Raw genomic sequence first — 15,875 nt, 5'->3', positions numbered from 1 at the left:
GCTGAACAATGGCACTGCTTTAAGACCAAACTTCATTTCTCAGTGGGCAGAAGGTTAGCTTGAGTGCACGTTCCTGTCTCACCTGTCTACACACTCGCACACAGACACACTCAAGGTCTTGAGCAGGAATCTTGTGAATAGAATAGTGTGGAGAGCTCAGATCCGTCAGTGATGTGAATGTGATGCCTCTGTCAGATAAACAAAGCACAGCAGTTACAACTGTGGTACCAACCTCAGCCAACACACTGTTCTCATTTTTGTCTCTGTTTTTTCCTAGGTTAACCAGTTTAGTTATTTCGTGAAATGAGTAAAATACCCAAAGCGTAAATAGATTTGAAATAAAGCTATATTTATTATTTACCCTGAACGCAAATATCAAATTGAAGATACTTCTACATGATGCAACAACATTAAGTTATCAAGTTATAATTTTGTGTGATTTAATTGTTTAAAAGCCAATCAGTTCCCTGCTTTTTTGAGTATGTATCATACAATTGCAAGTTTTAAATTTTTGCATCATTTTGAAATACTGTGCATGAAGGAATTTGCATGTTTTTTTACCGTCACTAAATCTCTTCATACCTGCCATGTTAAATTGGGGCAGTGGCGATGACTGCCTACTCTACAGTAGCACACCCATCAAATGTGACAAGACATGCTCACGTGCTTAAACCAAAGTAATCCTTTGATATCACAGTCATGAAACATGCTTCCTTCCCGTGTAAACACATGCATGTAAGCTCACATGTAAACATAGAGCCTAAAGATTTTAACATCCACTTCAGCACGCAGTGAAACACGGTCCTGTTTTTCATTTTAAATTGGTGAGCCTTTTATAGATGTGATTGGTTTAATGTTTTATTCTTCGTCTTTATAGTTATCATCCATAATGTGAACAGGTTTTAACACTAGTAAAAAGCCACAGATTAAAAAAGATTTGCTCACTGTATTTAGTCGGGAAGGCATGGAGATGCAAGACATGAAAAGAGGCCATGCTCAATCAGACCCAGGAAGTGAGGGGCGTATATAAGCGCGGAGGTGAAAAATGGTGAGCGTGAGTGAATGAAGGAGCACAGGAGAGCCGCCCAGAGTTTTTCAGACCATCAATAATCCAGCAGGAATGCTGGCTGACAGTTGAAATGACCGTGTTGAGAGGTTTTCCCTTCAGGGTAATTTACATTATCAAGGAACAGCAGGTTACCTTGTTAGTGGCGCACTCATTTAATTAACAAACCACACTAATTAGATTGAACCCTGGGCTGGAGTTTGCTTCCGCGTGGTTATCGAGCTAAAGAAAAGTCAAGAGGAGAGCGAAAGGATTTACCAGAGCTTTTTTTTGTTGCATTGTTTGATTGTGTTCATAAGCACACATCTTCAGAAGTTGATGGTTCTTTGGACGATTGAAGGAGCTTTATTAAAAAGTTTTTTGTTGAATTTGTTGTGAATCATTTGGTATTATTGCTCAAGCTCCACCACAATATGAACATAGTGAGACTTTATTATGTGCAGGGGATGCTGGTTATCTTCCACACATGCCCTAGCTTCACCTTATCAATTTGTTATACACACACAGGAGTCTGCAAACCCTACACTTAGATCCAGTGACATTTCTTCACTCCTGACCCTTGACCGATCCCCAGGTCAGAGTCTCAGTTTGCTGGCTGTATGGGCTTCCAGAGAGAGGGGAAATCCAGTCGTCCCATCCCAGCTCAGAGTAGCACAAGGCCAGCCTGAATACTGATGATAGATAGCCCAGAGATTCGACTTTGTAGTATCAGAGACACATCCACAGCCCCAGGCCTTCCAACCTCTCACCCCTCCCCTCACAGACTGTGTCAGTAAGTTTGCCTCTCTCCCTGTTAATGCACTTGTATCTGAGAATTATTTGCACTGCTTTCTGTTACTCTTGCTTTTAAAGCATGAAAAAGCAGTACACGGTTAAAATGACACACATGCTACATGGCTGATTGACAACTGACTGTCTGGAGATGTTTTTCATCTTTTTTCTATTCATCTCGCTTTCGGTTCTGTTTTTAAAAGGACCGTTGTAGTTTAAGTAAGTATTTGGTTTCAGGAAGCAGTTGTCCATTGGTGGTGAGAAGAGGGCAGTAAAGTCATTAAATGTAGTCGGTTGTGCTCAGAAAAGGAACTTTAGCGCATATCAGACTGACTGAAAATGGCCGCCAGTCAGGTTAACTCCTTGCGGGGCCATTTTACAGATGTGAATGAAGCTTAACGAACAATGAAATCTTTTGCCGCCGGATAATTAGATTTTTCCTTTTCATAGTTGCTGAAGGAGGCAGAAGTTTAATATTACCGTTTTTTTGAATGACTATACCAGAACCTTGACTAACAGGTTCCTCCCTAAATGCACAAATAATTTTTTATAATAGTCTATTTGCAACTCATTTTTACCTTCATATTTTTTTATGTTTTGATCTTGATGAATCAAATATTTGTAGATTCTTTGTTTGTGCTCAGTCTATGTAGAAGAGTTTTGTCAATAAGCGTCTTTAAAACTTTAAGTTTTTACATCAAGGTGATTTTACGATAACAATAGTTGATCAGTTTTTTTAATTTAAGTTAATTTAAGGAGTGTTGTTTTAGAAGACACATCCTTATTTTTACTAAATAGATTTATTTATTTATTTAGAACTGTCAGCCAAATCAAGACCGCAAAATGTGAACATATTAACATCTCATCATGCAATGTTACTGTATCTGCGTGTATAAGGTGATGGAAATGGCACAGCATGTATCACCATGACTGTGTGGACCAATTTTACATCAAGAAACACACGCGCATCCACACACACTCACACACACACACACTCACACGTGGCTCCAGTCCCATATCTGTTGGTAATTGAAAAGAAAAAGTGTCCTCTTTTCATGTATTATTGAGGACCTCGTTTAATTAATAAAAAAAATGAAAAGACTCATTAGAGACATGCTAATTAGTTTCCTTCTCTTGAGTGTTGATAGAGAGGATGCGTTGCCACGGTAGCGGGTGGGTAAAGGGAATACCACATTCAGATGATCCGATGAACGGGTGACGCCGGTCAAAACCCTCCATCTTTGTGTGTGTGGTCACACCCTTTGGGGTTATTTTTACCGCATGAACTTTTGAAAGCTCTTTGGGTTGCCAACAAAAATTCACATGTCCTGTTTGTTCTTTATCAGCGCAAACACAATACACTTCGTTATCATGTAAATTTCCACTTATGAGCAGGTTTTGAGAAAGGTCTCTAGTGTTTTTGAAAGAGAATCTCCTACTCTATCAACACCTCACATCAATGGTTGAAAAAGGCTGTCCCTACTGGACGGAGCCCTTGATCTTGAACTATTATTTTTGAAAACTCTCTGTTTTGTACATTAAGTGGAAATGCTTAGTTGGCACATTTTTCTTTTTTGAGAGCTTGTTGTGAAGAAAGAGGTTTAGAGAGGGTGACCCAGAATGCAAGAGACCTGACAGATTGAGAGAGAGAGAGAGAGAGAGAGAGGGAGAGCCTGTCGTGGTGAGTGAAGAAACACCCAGGGCCGCAGTGGCCGTTTCAGAGTTTTGCTTTGAGCAGTGAAGTGTAAAAGTCCATTTTTATCTGAAACATGAGTGAAGAGTGTAATGAACACGGTCGATAATGTGCTTTTATATTTCCGCACTCCAGTCATCTCTTCTGTTGTGTTCCACTGGAAATTTGTTGTCATTTTTATTCTGGGGCAGCGAGGCGTTAGATAGAGGCACAGATGTGTGTGTGTGAGGGACGTTTACAGAAAGTAGGGGGCTAATGGAAGTAGGATATGATGGAGGGAGTGGCGGGGGGATTTTCCAGTTGAACCCGCCGACTCCGGGCGTTCGCGCTGCGGCGGATTTTCATTTGTCCGAATGCTGTCCGAACACTGTCAGGGAAAGCGTTCCCAAGACGCAGCGCTGCCTTGAGATCTGAACTGGGTGAAAATAAGCAAGTGACAGCCCAGAATGCTCTGCTTCTTCAGAGTCGCTCAGCCCTGCAGCCCCCAGTGACTGGCTTTTATTACCCCTGCTCAACACACAGCACACACAGGCAAGCATCCCAAACACAGCGCCTGTACCACCATATATAGAAAAAAAAGATATGATAAATACCTGTGGGAGGTAATGGTGATAACTTTGGGGGCAGGGGTAGTACTGGCAGCCATGGGGGTTTTAGATCATTCTGAGACAAATTAGCCCTTGAAAAGGTGGCTGTGTGCTTCTCTGTAGCCTGGAAGACATCATCATTGAGCCACCTGGTAAGAGCGCCTGCAGCCTTTCAGCGGGCCTGTTATTAAAATGACAAGCCTCTTTAGCGTCGCGTCCCACTCAATAGTGACCCTTCACTCTCCACATGCAGGCTAATATCTTCCAGGCTTTTTGAAGGTGGCGGCGCGACTGTTTCACCCAGATCCACCGCCCACCCCTTTTTTATGCTAACCTGCCTGGCTTCCCTTATCGGTTACACCTGAGAAATGTGACCCCCTGCCCCAGCCTGTCAGGATTAAGAGAAGGGAATTATTCTTGTGGAACAGTGGAGGCATTTTGTAGTGCTGTCCATGTGATGATAAACATATTCTGGATCGGGGAAAATAAGATTGTGAGGGTCTGTAATGAGATACCAGGATTATCCATGTAAGCAAAAACTCAAGATGTAAATGTAAGCATTTTTCCTGACTGAAGTATACAGTATGCAACCTGATTGGACTTTGGAAAAACTATTGATAAAACTACTGAAAAACATTTTCATGGCTTCACATTGAAGTCATGTTATTATATTATTTGAAAATAATATTTCATTAATATTTTATTTTTTTGTCAAAACTGTGATGTAGTAAATACAGGTATTATTTCTTTATTTTAATAAATATTATAATGAAATATGAAATATAGTTTGTTTTTATTTTATTTATTCTGTATTTATTTATTTTAATTTGACCTTACATTTACTATTACGTTTTAAAGATTGTCTGACATTTTATTTCATTGGTTGTGTTTTTTTCTATTAGTGTGTACAAAACAGAAAGCACTTCTATTATTTAGGTCTTGCAAAACTGGTCTATAAATAAATAATACTTTTAAAAATGAATTAATCTTTTATGAATAAACATTTCTTAATTAGACATAACAGACTTAATTCCCGACTTTTTAATAGACTTTTAATTCCCGACCAAAGCAGTCTTGTGTCAACATCATGGTTTTCTTACTGCAGTCTTTGTAATTCTCCTCCACATGTTCCCTTCCTGGTTTGTTTGGGTACAGCCCCCTCCATTCTTCCTCTCCCCATTTGCCCCCTGTCTCGATCCCCTTCGAGCCTCCATAACCCCTACTTTAACCTCCACGTCCGTAGATCCATCTTCCCTCCCCGGCCTCTCGCCTCGTGGCCCAGTGCTTGGTGTTGGTTTGCAAGGCGATTAATGCCCCGGTTGTGTAAATGAGATCTGACGGCTTGTTTACTGTCTGGAGCCTGCGGGCAGTGAGCTGATGAGAATAACCGTGAATAAACTGATCATAATGCCCATCAGCACAGACTACAGGTATTCTAGTGCACGAGGAAGGAGAATTAGAGAGTGTGAGAGTGGGTTGCGGGTAGGCAGTGTTAGCAGTCCTCCATCGCTGAGGTGAGTAATACTTTTTGACAGGGGTAAACAGCGCTGGAATGTTGTGGCGCATGAGCGCGAATGCCCGTGTATAATGTCCTTTCTAGTTGTAGTCATCTCTTTGTCTTTTTTTTTTTCAATTATCCCTCCCATTCCAGGGTCCCCCGGAACTGCGGTGAGCTTGAAGACGGATTATTTAGATTGACTGTGGTGTTTAGATTTTGATTGTAACTTGCTTGCATCCTTCTAGATTTCACAAGATGATAGTGAAATATTCTTTGATACTGTTGTTGAGTGGAGACAACTGTTATGTAACCAAAAATTTGCTAATTATTTAACAAAGGAAACTACTGTTTTCTAAACTCTTGTGTGTGCATGTGTAAACCAGGACTTTAAATTTGGATGACCGGAAGCCCGCTGTCTTCATAGTTTTAATAATTCTTTGGCCACCTTTCCACATGAGCGTCACTCCATCATAACTCACACTCTCAAGTCTGAGCCGAGTTCCCTCGCAGTCTTTAAAGCACTGGACCTTTGCGCTCTTCTCTAAATTCTTCAACTTTAAGGGCCCGTTTATCAGATTTTCCCCTTCTTTATGTGGACGACTATATTATTCCTCTCTAGCTATAAAAAGCCTTTCAAGAACTCAGCCAGTCCCAATTACGCCTTTATGGAGCTGATTTGCCATGTCTGTTCAAAGTTTAGTAAGATGTTTTTATATGCTTTTACTTGAGGTTCCTTCGCCCACTTTTCCTCCTCCGGCGCGTGTGTGTGTATATATGTCTTTCTGTATGCACCGCTGCACTACATGTGATAATTACCCTGTAATATGGAATGGCAAAGAATCCTCTGGAGAATAGAGATGCATTCATCATCATCCATTTATTTAAATACCATAATTTAGTGTACGGCTCATTACTGGAAGGTTGACCTTTTTCAAAATGAAGAACTCTCCTTTACCTCTGTACTCGACGCCTGGTTTCATTTTTTTATTTCTTTGGGAAAATGCTAATGCAGAAAAGTGGATGTGGTGAGAAAGGATGTATAGCTGTCTGTCTGCAAATCCAGGTGAAGCAAGCATCGATTACCCTCCGCAGCGGTAAAATCTATTCTTAAACATCAAATAATTTGAGTGTCCTCTTCATTAAAGAAGAACCGGTTGCAACTCTTCGCTAAATGCATAGAGATGCTTCATATATCAACGTTAATGGAAGCAGATTAAATTTAGGTGCACAGGTGAAACGGCTTGAGGAACGAAAACGCCTGCAGAATGCTTTTTCGAGCAAATGGTTTTAGTTTAATGAAAGTGAGTCATCTGGCAGGTTGACAGTACTGTATATTGTGCTTGGAACGAGCGATATTTAAACACCTTCGCTGGTTTGGTTTTAGACCCCAGTGTCGGGGTCTGTCTGCGGGTGTCGTGTTCAGGGTCGCGAGAGATTCAAATCATTCCCCGCGCGTCTGCGTTTTCAGTGCGGCAGGGCGGTTGATAAAAGCGATTGTAATTTATCAAGAGCAAAAAAAGGAAGGAGCACATTAAGACTCATTGGAATGCAGCCTCTGTCCGTACTACTTCCTTTATGACCCTTAGGGGCGCTTCGCTCTTCTTGCGGCTCGGCTTCCCTCTCTTCCTCATTTCCCATCTCTTCTCTTTGTTAATCAGTTAAACTCGCTTTTCAAATAGCACCTCTAATTACTGCTTCACTCCCTTCGAACGGCCGTCTCCCCTGCTGCTCTCTCTCTTAGCCCGTCTCTCTCTCTTTCCCTCTCTGTATTGAAGCTGACCCCTGTCAGTAGTGGGTAGCTGTACGTGGCTCGTGTGGACAGCGCTGGTGAATCTAAATGGTGGTGGGAGGCTCCAGAGGCGCCAGTGAAGCCGGCTCATTAGCAGACAGTCACATATGTATGGCTAGGGGTTTAGGGATGGCCATCGTATACGCACCCTTTATTGTGATCACTTCAACACACAGTACCGTGAATTCATGCATTCTGGTCTAAATTGTCTGCAGGGGGAAGATTACATAGGTTTATCGGGTACATTTCCCGTATTGATCTCTGATCAGATAAGTGAGATGCATTTAGTCAGCTTACTGTAAATATTAGGTCAAAGATCAGTCACCTGCAGATGACCCCGTGACCCCTAATTTCTGGTTGGTGAATGCCTATGCATGTGGGTTTAAGTGAGAAATAATTTCCCCCCAATTCAAATTCTTATATGCTCAGTTGGTCCAATACATCTCAACTTCAACATCACCTCTAATATAAAACAACTCAACTTTCATCCCATTGTTTTTAAAATATAGAAAATGAGTTTTCAGGCTTGATAATTCACAGCATGGTGCTCACCCAGGCAAACATCCCTCTCGCTTTCCTTTCCTGTTGCATGTTAATTTAAAAAAAGGGGGTGGGTGAAATGGAAGAAAAAATTAAATGCATTTAATAAATGCCTGACTTCAAATGGTTGAGGTTTCGTCTCCTCTATTACCGGGTCTATTCAGCTCCAAATGAACGGGGGGAATCATTTATGGCGAGAGACAAAGCCGAATGAAAATATAATTCCGCATTGTGCCGTGCTTTTGTCAGCGGCCGTCAAGTCCCTAATGGTGCGCTTTTGTTTTCGTGCGCTGCTCTGAAACCGTAGTGTCGAATTGCACGCTCCGCTCGCGGTGTGTAATGGCCCGCCTTTGTGATATTAGATTATAGGGGCAATTAATGGCGTCAAACCTTAACAACTCAGCATTCAGTCTGCTCGTCAATCCCTCTGTCGTTCTGCAATAGAAGGTGTTATAACTCTGGTAATTATTACGCCTGCAACTTGAAAATGTCAATGAACGTGTGTATAAAATAGAATGTATGGGTTGTCACCGCGGGAGAATGGGATGCAGAGGAGCAATTAATTACCGGTTTTCATTTCGCTCTTTCCCGGTGACATGCAGCCACGCGTGGCAAATTGGCATGACGCCAGACGCCCGACACAGAGAGCCCCCTCTTTACCCTATCTAGCGTTCTTTTTTCGCTCGATATTCATACAAAAAACACAGACACAACAGTCGTTCTGCTTTGGGTTGTCGGGGCCCTCAGGTTGTATATGGCACCTGGCTTCGTTTCAAACACCTCTTGCGCTCTGGGTGCACATGCTCCGTTTCAAAGCCGTAATTGTAGGGTCATTGATGTTTTAACCCTTTATACAAGACGACAGAGGGGTGTGCCAAAGTGATGGCAGAGGCAACGCATCAAAACGCAGCTTAAATATGCCCATGCTTGCTAACTTTAGCTGTAAGCGCTAGTCTAACCTCCGTCACACCTATAATTAATCAAGGTGAATGGCACGCCTGCTCGTAACATACGTCTCTGTCTTGTGGCACACAAAGTGAAAGAGTACGTATGTTTGCCTCTTTGTCTCCGTCACAGATGCAGGGAAGGATTTGAAGGGTGTGAGGACATGGGCTGCTTGTTTGATGGCGATAGGAACGTTTACAATAAGCATTGGACAAGGCCCGCCAGTCGCGCTCCTCGAGCGCTCACGCAACGAAAGCTTTTATCCCTCTCAACCCGTGAGAAATAGAGACAGCGTTCGTATTTACCGCCAATCTTGTTTACAAAGTCAAATCAGCTCTTTACAGATTTAATTTGCGTCTGACAGCTCTCTCTCTCTCTTCGTTTTTATTCTACTTATCTCGCCCTCTCTCCCTCTTTTTTTCTTCCCGTGCCCCTCCTCGCTGAGCCCTCGAGCTGTGAATAGATAAATGGCAGAAAATATGAGCGCTCAGGCGGTACATGAAAACAAATGAATGCAAATATCAGATCGGACTGGCAGTGGACTGGGAAGTCGTCACAGCGGTGCCTGTCTTTTTTATTCCCTTTGAGTGGAAAATGTAGATAAATGTACATATTATGCAGGATGGTAGTTCGCTCTCGTGTGTCAGGTTTAAGCCAGCCGTTGCCTGTAAAGAGCTTTATTTTTATTGAGCAGTTGCATAAAGATGATCAGTTCTGGCCCTTGAACAGTAAATAGGAAAATAAATGGGACGCCACAGAGCGGCCGCGCGTGCGTCGTTGTGGAAGATCGCGAGCTGCATTCGAGGAAGCAGCCGCAAATTGTACTAGTGGAAATTGTTGGCCCGTTTAAAAGCTGCCCATAAGTTCACACAGTGGCTTGTCCCACTGCCTTAAAGTATGTAATCATGTACATGGAAGCCTGCCTCTCTCTCTCCCTTTCAGTTTTATCAATTCCTCTCTCACCCTTTCTCTCTTTCTGCATATGCTGTAAGATAAGCATCACACTTTCCTTCTTTACGCCTTGTTCGTGTCTAGCAAATTGCGTTCTCTATTCCACACTGTTGCAAGTTGCTTCCTGTCGATAGTTATCTTATCGCACTGTTTGTTATTTTTGCCAGAGATGTGATTCTCTAGATAGCAAATCATAATAATATGTTTATCGAAGTACTTTCAAGCTGATAAAGACTAGATACTCAAGGGAAGATTTGAGCAACAGTTTTTTTTCTCTCTATCGCTCTGCTTTGGAAAAGCTGGCTGGGTTTTACAATGCAAGCAGTGTGGAGCTCTATTGTGTCAACAGGGGATGATGTTTTGTGTACTCATTTTGTCGTGGCAGGATAAGGAGTTAATTAAAATGAAGAACAACATTCCTTTATGATGTTTGATAGATAGAGAGACACAGAAAAGCCTTTGTGTCTAGTTAAGGTGTGGGGACACAGAGGTGTTGTTGAAAGCGTTGCTTTTGTTGAAGGATTTAGATTTTACATAGGAGAGCAAATGTCAACCCAACAAGGTACGACAATAGTTTAGTAGGGACTAAATTCTAAACTATTTAAAATGAAATGTTACAGTGACCTTTTTTTATTTTCCAACTTACCTGTATGCCTGTATTATGCATAAACGGCACAAGCCAAACAACATGCACAAGGTGAACATGACTTTGTGCTAAATTGTATAAATCGTAACCAAATTGCTGACAATTTTATACATTTTAGATGCAGTCCATAAGTAGGAAAAGTGCTCTCTTCTTTTTTAGAAGAATAAAAAATGCTTTTTATGAAGCTTTGCATAACTATACGGTTAGTTGCATTTTCCATTTTGTGTCAATACAATAGTAGTGAATGGGGTCAAGTGCTGTGTGGTTACCAACTTTCTTCAAAATATCTTCTTTTGTGTTCTGCGGAAGAAAGAAAGTCATTGAGGTTTGAAATGACAAAAGGGTGACTAAATGATGACGGAATTTATATTTTAGGGTGAACTATTACTTTAAGAACCACAGATATTCTGATAACAATTCATTATGCATAACTGTGTACATGCCACTTATCTCCTGGTCTCTTCTGTCTTTATAATGTCATAGGTGCCGGTATCCATGGCAATGATGACCCCACAGATGATAACTCCTCAGCAGATGCAGCAGATCCTCTCTCCACCTCAGCTTCAAGCTTTACTTCAACAGCAACAAGCCCTTATGCTGCAACAGGTATCAAACCTACTAGGGCACCTCTCGCAGCTGTTGGCCTCTTAAGCCGTTCGCCACACACAGAGCTTAAGACAATATTTGTAAATGTCTTGACCGCTCAGACATGACATGCCCTCACAAAACCACACAGAAAGGTACATTTAGGCAACTTGTGTGTCCGAGTTTTATTGGCAAATCAAAATCTTAAACCATTCACAACTCTGTTCGCCCTGTAACCCGAACGGGTGAAACTGTGTTAGTTGGGGCAGACTCATGCAAAACACATCATTTAACAAATTAAAAATGTTTATCACCTCACCCTGTTAAAATTGACAGCAAGTTAGCACCAAAGATTATATTTTAAACAAACATTCACACTTTTACAAAGTTAGAATGATCAATAAGCACACATGAACGGTTTGTTCCACAGTTCCTTAAGAAAACTTTTGCTCAGGCCGTTTGTTTTACGTCTGCTAACTCAACACCATGGTTTAAAATTTTGTGCAAGGACAGACGTCCTTCACTTGTACAGCTGTTAGCAGAGCTTTTATAGACTGCTGAAGGGGGGCGCATTAAATGCACGCTGCATTCACGTGCGGTTCCCGTTAATAGAGTGTGAGTGTAGATGTCAAAGTGTGTAATGTAATCGCATTTCAGAAACACACTGTTACTTTGATTGCATCCTCACAGGCATGCTCAGAATCATATCTTTCCCGGCTTTGATATTTACTGGCTCCGGCGTTTATATTCAGTGTTTACTAGCGTACTAGCGTTGGTAACGCCTTCTTTGGCTGGTGCCGCTACACGTTGACTTGCCGGCGGTCAGAGGCAGTTTGTGTTAGAGCAAGGACACCAGTTTCTCACAGCGCTGCGAAAACCAAACTACTCCGTATCTCTTCTCACCTACCCTTTTCTCCTTCTCGCCCTCTCTTTCATACTTTGTGTTTATTAGTTGCACGGCCTCTGCTATCTCGCTGCGATATCGCCTGGAGGCCAGAGGTGCGGCCCCTGCGCAGACATGAAGAAACAAACAACTCAGATTTTCGCACGTCTCTCAAATATTTAACATAGCACCCAGAAATCCGCACACCCTCTGCCCCGCGACCTTTCCGCATTCCGCCCGGACAGAAAATGGGTCAGGCAACATTACGAAACCTCGTCCCCCGATAAAAAAAACATTTTTTTGAATAGTTTAAACGGAAAAAAAGAGAGTTTTCTCTTAAATAAATGATAGAAGTTTTGGCTTGACGGAGAGCAGAATTGATTTAATAATAAGGGGGAGGCGGCTGCTCTAGGCGACTGTAAATTGCACCGAGCAGATCCAACAAATTTATCAGAAGTCACTTGCAGAAATCAAAATTCAGCTGTTTGAGGAAGAAACTCATGGCAATCCCACTTTATTCCACTCGTTTTTATTCTATTTTTAACAAGGATTGTGAAATTGAAATAGTGACTGTTCATGGGCCGTTTTACATCTCCAGTAAAAGCCAGTGGGTTTAATGGTTTTCACTGGTGATGAACCATGTGAGAGGCAGCTCTTAATGCTCACTATCACACAAACGGCAAATGGAGCAATCAAAGTGCCTGCCAACACACACACACAAAGAAATCTGTCCCTGATCTCATCCCAGTGTGGGTGGGTGAATGAGTGGGTTTGCTTTTTCTGCATGTGAATACCTTTACAAGCAAGATTTTACATACAAAGACTGAGCCGGCGAGAGAGAGCGTGTTTATGTATGCGTGTGCACTTATGCATGTGTGAGTTAACCTTTACATCCCTCCAACCCTTAATTATAGCCCAGCTGATATATTTTCCAATTTTTTTATCCCCCTCTCTGCTGTTAAGTTAAACCAAGGTCACAATAATGGGAATATAAGGTGAATGCTTTTCAAGGCGAGCAGTTAACGCGAAAGAGGCATGCGAATCAAATCATTAAAAAACCCTTAATTATTCTTTAATTATTCCCGCAACTATTCAGCTTCATATTGGCATGAATAAAAGGGGTAATGAGTGGGCGAAAGGCAGAGACGACAGGCGTGCGGCAGCGAGGCGTGGAGGAGAGTTTAAACTCGACCCGCAGCGAGACAGAAAAAAGGGCAACATATTGCAAGGAATGTGTTTAGCGTGTTAAATGGAGTTTAGCTTCACACCCTACGGCTCGCTGGCTTCCTCTGCTCAACAGGACCCGGGCTCGGCATCTGATATGCAGGTAGCTCACCTTCAATATCCTGTAAAGTTGGAAAGCGGTAGACATTCAGAGACGCAGTGGTGGGAGGTGGCTTTTGTAGCTTGCAGAAAGAGTTTTAGTATTGCTGGAAAGGGGGACTCAGCTGTTGTAAGGAGAAGAACGTGAGCCTCATTTTAAACGAGGATTTTTGTACGCTTGGGTCAGCGCAAGGCAAGATTCCCCAAAATTGTGGAGTGAAGGAGAGCGATATCTGTCAACCCCTCCTAGTCCATCATAGTTGCTTTTTGTTTACAATACATAGGTCAGTAACAATTGAAGGCCATTCTGGTTGGTTTCATTTCATACATAGGCCTACATTTATTTCATTTCTTTATATCTATTATTTTTATCTGTATGTAGCTCACTATTAAGAACCTCTTTCCTCACAGCCTTGAGTAAGCCAGCATTAACCTATCTGTAAACAGTATGTGTGATAAGGATTTAATGGGAGTGTCATTATTCTACTTTTCTTCACCAGCGGTAGCCGGCGTCCCCCAGGCACTCCTCTTAGGCCCCAGTCTGTCCGAGGACCGCACTCTGCTCCTTCGGTCAACATGTACTTCCATGTCAGATAGGTCATCCGTGCGAAACCAAGATTTTAATCTTAATAGGCTTTCCTAAGTAAATTAATAATCTAAAAGTAAAACAAACAGCGACCGGTCCACGGTGGCCACTGCGGTTAGTCAGAGCTACAGTATGAGATGTGTAATGACAGTGTTACTGGGTGTGAGGGAGTCCTGTGTTAAGAGTCTGTAAAATAAAGCAAACCAGCACTAATAGCCAAAAGTAAACATGCAAGCGCAACAGAAAGCCTTTTTGTGTTCTCTCTCCTTTAAATAAATACATTTAAAAGTTTTAGATTTTAGATTAAACGTTTTAAATATTTAGTTTATTTACCTTTTTTAAGTTTTCAGGTTAGCATCAAGCACACATCTGGTCTTGGTCTGGTCTGGTTCAGTGGTATTTATAAAAAACTTTTCATTTGGTCTTTATGATATTCTGGTAACTAGATAAGATTTTTTACAACAAGTCTACGTTTTGTCATTAAAAGCAAACCCCAAACTCACTGAAACAGGGCAGTAAAGATTTGAATTGTAAAATACAAAGTTTGATAACACAAAAAATATTATAATAAAGAAAATTGTGTTTTCTACCTTGGAGAAAAAAATTATCTTGACATAGGAACTCATTATTAGTGTATTTTATTGCTTTTTCTGCGGATATTCTCATAACCGTAACATGTCCCGATTTGACTGAGTGCATTATTTGTTGTGATTTAAACAAGGCAAAATGGAAATATTCTGGGAAAAAACAATTGGGTGTTTGTAGTTGTTGTTTGCAATGACGTGACAGAATATTCATGTTTAATAAAAATTTAGAAATAGTGGAGGAAAGTGTCCTTGACTGATATTCTCATCCTCTGTAACTTGTTTTTAAAATGCTTTTTAAGCACACACAAAGAGATTTATTTTAAGTTAAATTTGATGTAAAGAAACACATCTACTAGCACTTTTCAAATGGCTAAGAAGTTAACAGATACCTTTTATTTTTCTAGTTAAATACTGAATATTCTCTTGTCACACTGTGTACACAACATTTCTCTTCTCATTACCGATACAGGTCATTTTCCACATTTAAAGAAATTATACATGTATAATATTCTATTAAAATGAAATTCATTAATATCATATCTATGATTAATAAAAAATTGCTTGGGCATCATAACTTCGCTTGTTTTGAGCAAAACATGCTATGAGATAAGAATTTTCAAGGCCTTTTTTGTAAAAACTTTTTTAAATTGTGTAAAACTGTCAGTAAAAGTTTATGAATAAATGCCTTTTAACATATCATACCTTGTTTTAAATGACTATAAAGGAAATTTGTTTTTAAGGATTTGTTGTTTTAAAGAAAATCATGCATTACATCTTGAAAACCAGATTTCATGAGAATCACCAGAAGATGAGTAATAATACTTAAGTGTGCACAACCAGATACACTTTCAGCATTTCCTCTTGAGGTTATTTTTCAAAGAATTAATAAGTGATGTAATGTAAATGATTAATCCTATGCGCACTGTTTGCTCAACACACGCCTGTTTTCTTTTCCGTTTTGTGTAATAAGATGCATTGTTCTTAAGAATGAAACATACCCCCGACCTCACCGCACACATTCACTATTTCATTGACTCCCACATGCCTCTGACTGTTCCCAAAGCTTTTAATCAGAGTTGACAAGGTGTGCCATGGTGAGGTGTTTTATTTTGATAAAGCACAGGTCTCTGTTTACCTGTGTATGGGAGATAGGGGCCCATTCAGCTGAGCTTTGAATCAGTAACCAGTGTGTAAACACATTTCTTGTGTTTTATTAGCCCAACACAAACCACTCACGCAAGCAAACGGGTCAACCGCCTGCCACAGAAACATGACAAAATGGGCTGTTTTGTTTTAAAAACCCTGTGATTTTGTATCTAATACATTTTATTATGCATAATTGCGAGATTAGTAGCAGGACCGGGGCAGATTTGGTTAGGCAGATGTCTGCATTTCAAATCTCTCAATATGCTCGAGGCCAAAAAT

General features: G+C 41.0%; 1 protein-coding gene across 2 annotated transcripts in view; it reads left to right on the top strand.

Annotated features, from left to right (window-relative positions):
* The window catches only part of foxp4 (forkhead box P4), a 109,370-nt gene that overhangs the window by 55,176 nt on the left and 38,319 nt on the right, over positions 1 to 15,875 (top strand). For both annotated transcript variants that reach the window (XM_056734329.1, XM_056734328.1), the window contains exon 4: positions 10,970 to 11,092. In XM_056734329.1, coding sequence (XP_056590307.1) covers positions 10,970 to 11,092 — 123 coding nt within the window. The remainder of the gene's footprint in view (positions 1 to 10,969; positions 11,093 to 15,875) is intronic.

The sequence above is a fragment of the Triplophysa dalaica genome, chromosome 21, assembly GCF_015846415.1.
Source record: "Triplophysa dalaica isolate WHDGS20190420 chromosome 21, ASM1584641v1, whole genome shotgun sequence".
Lineage (NCBI taxonomy): Eukaryota > Metazoa > Chordata > Actinopteri > Cypriniformes > Nemacheilidae > Triplophysa > Triplophysa dalaica.
This window is presented reverse-complemented; position numbering and strand designations above follow the sequence as displayed.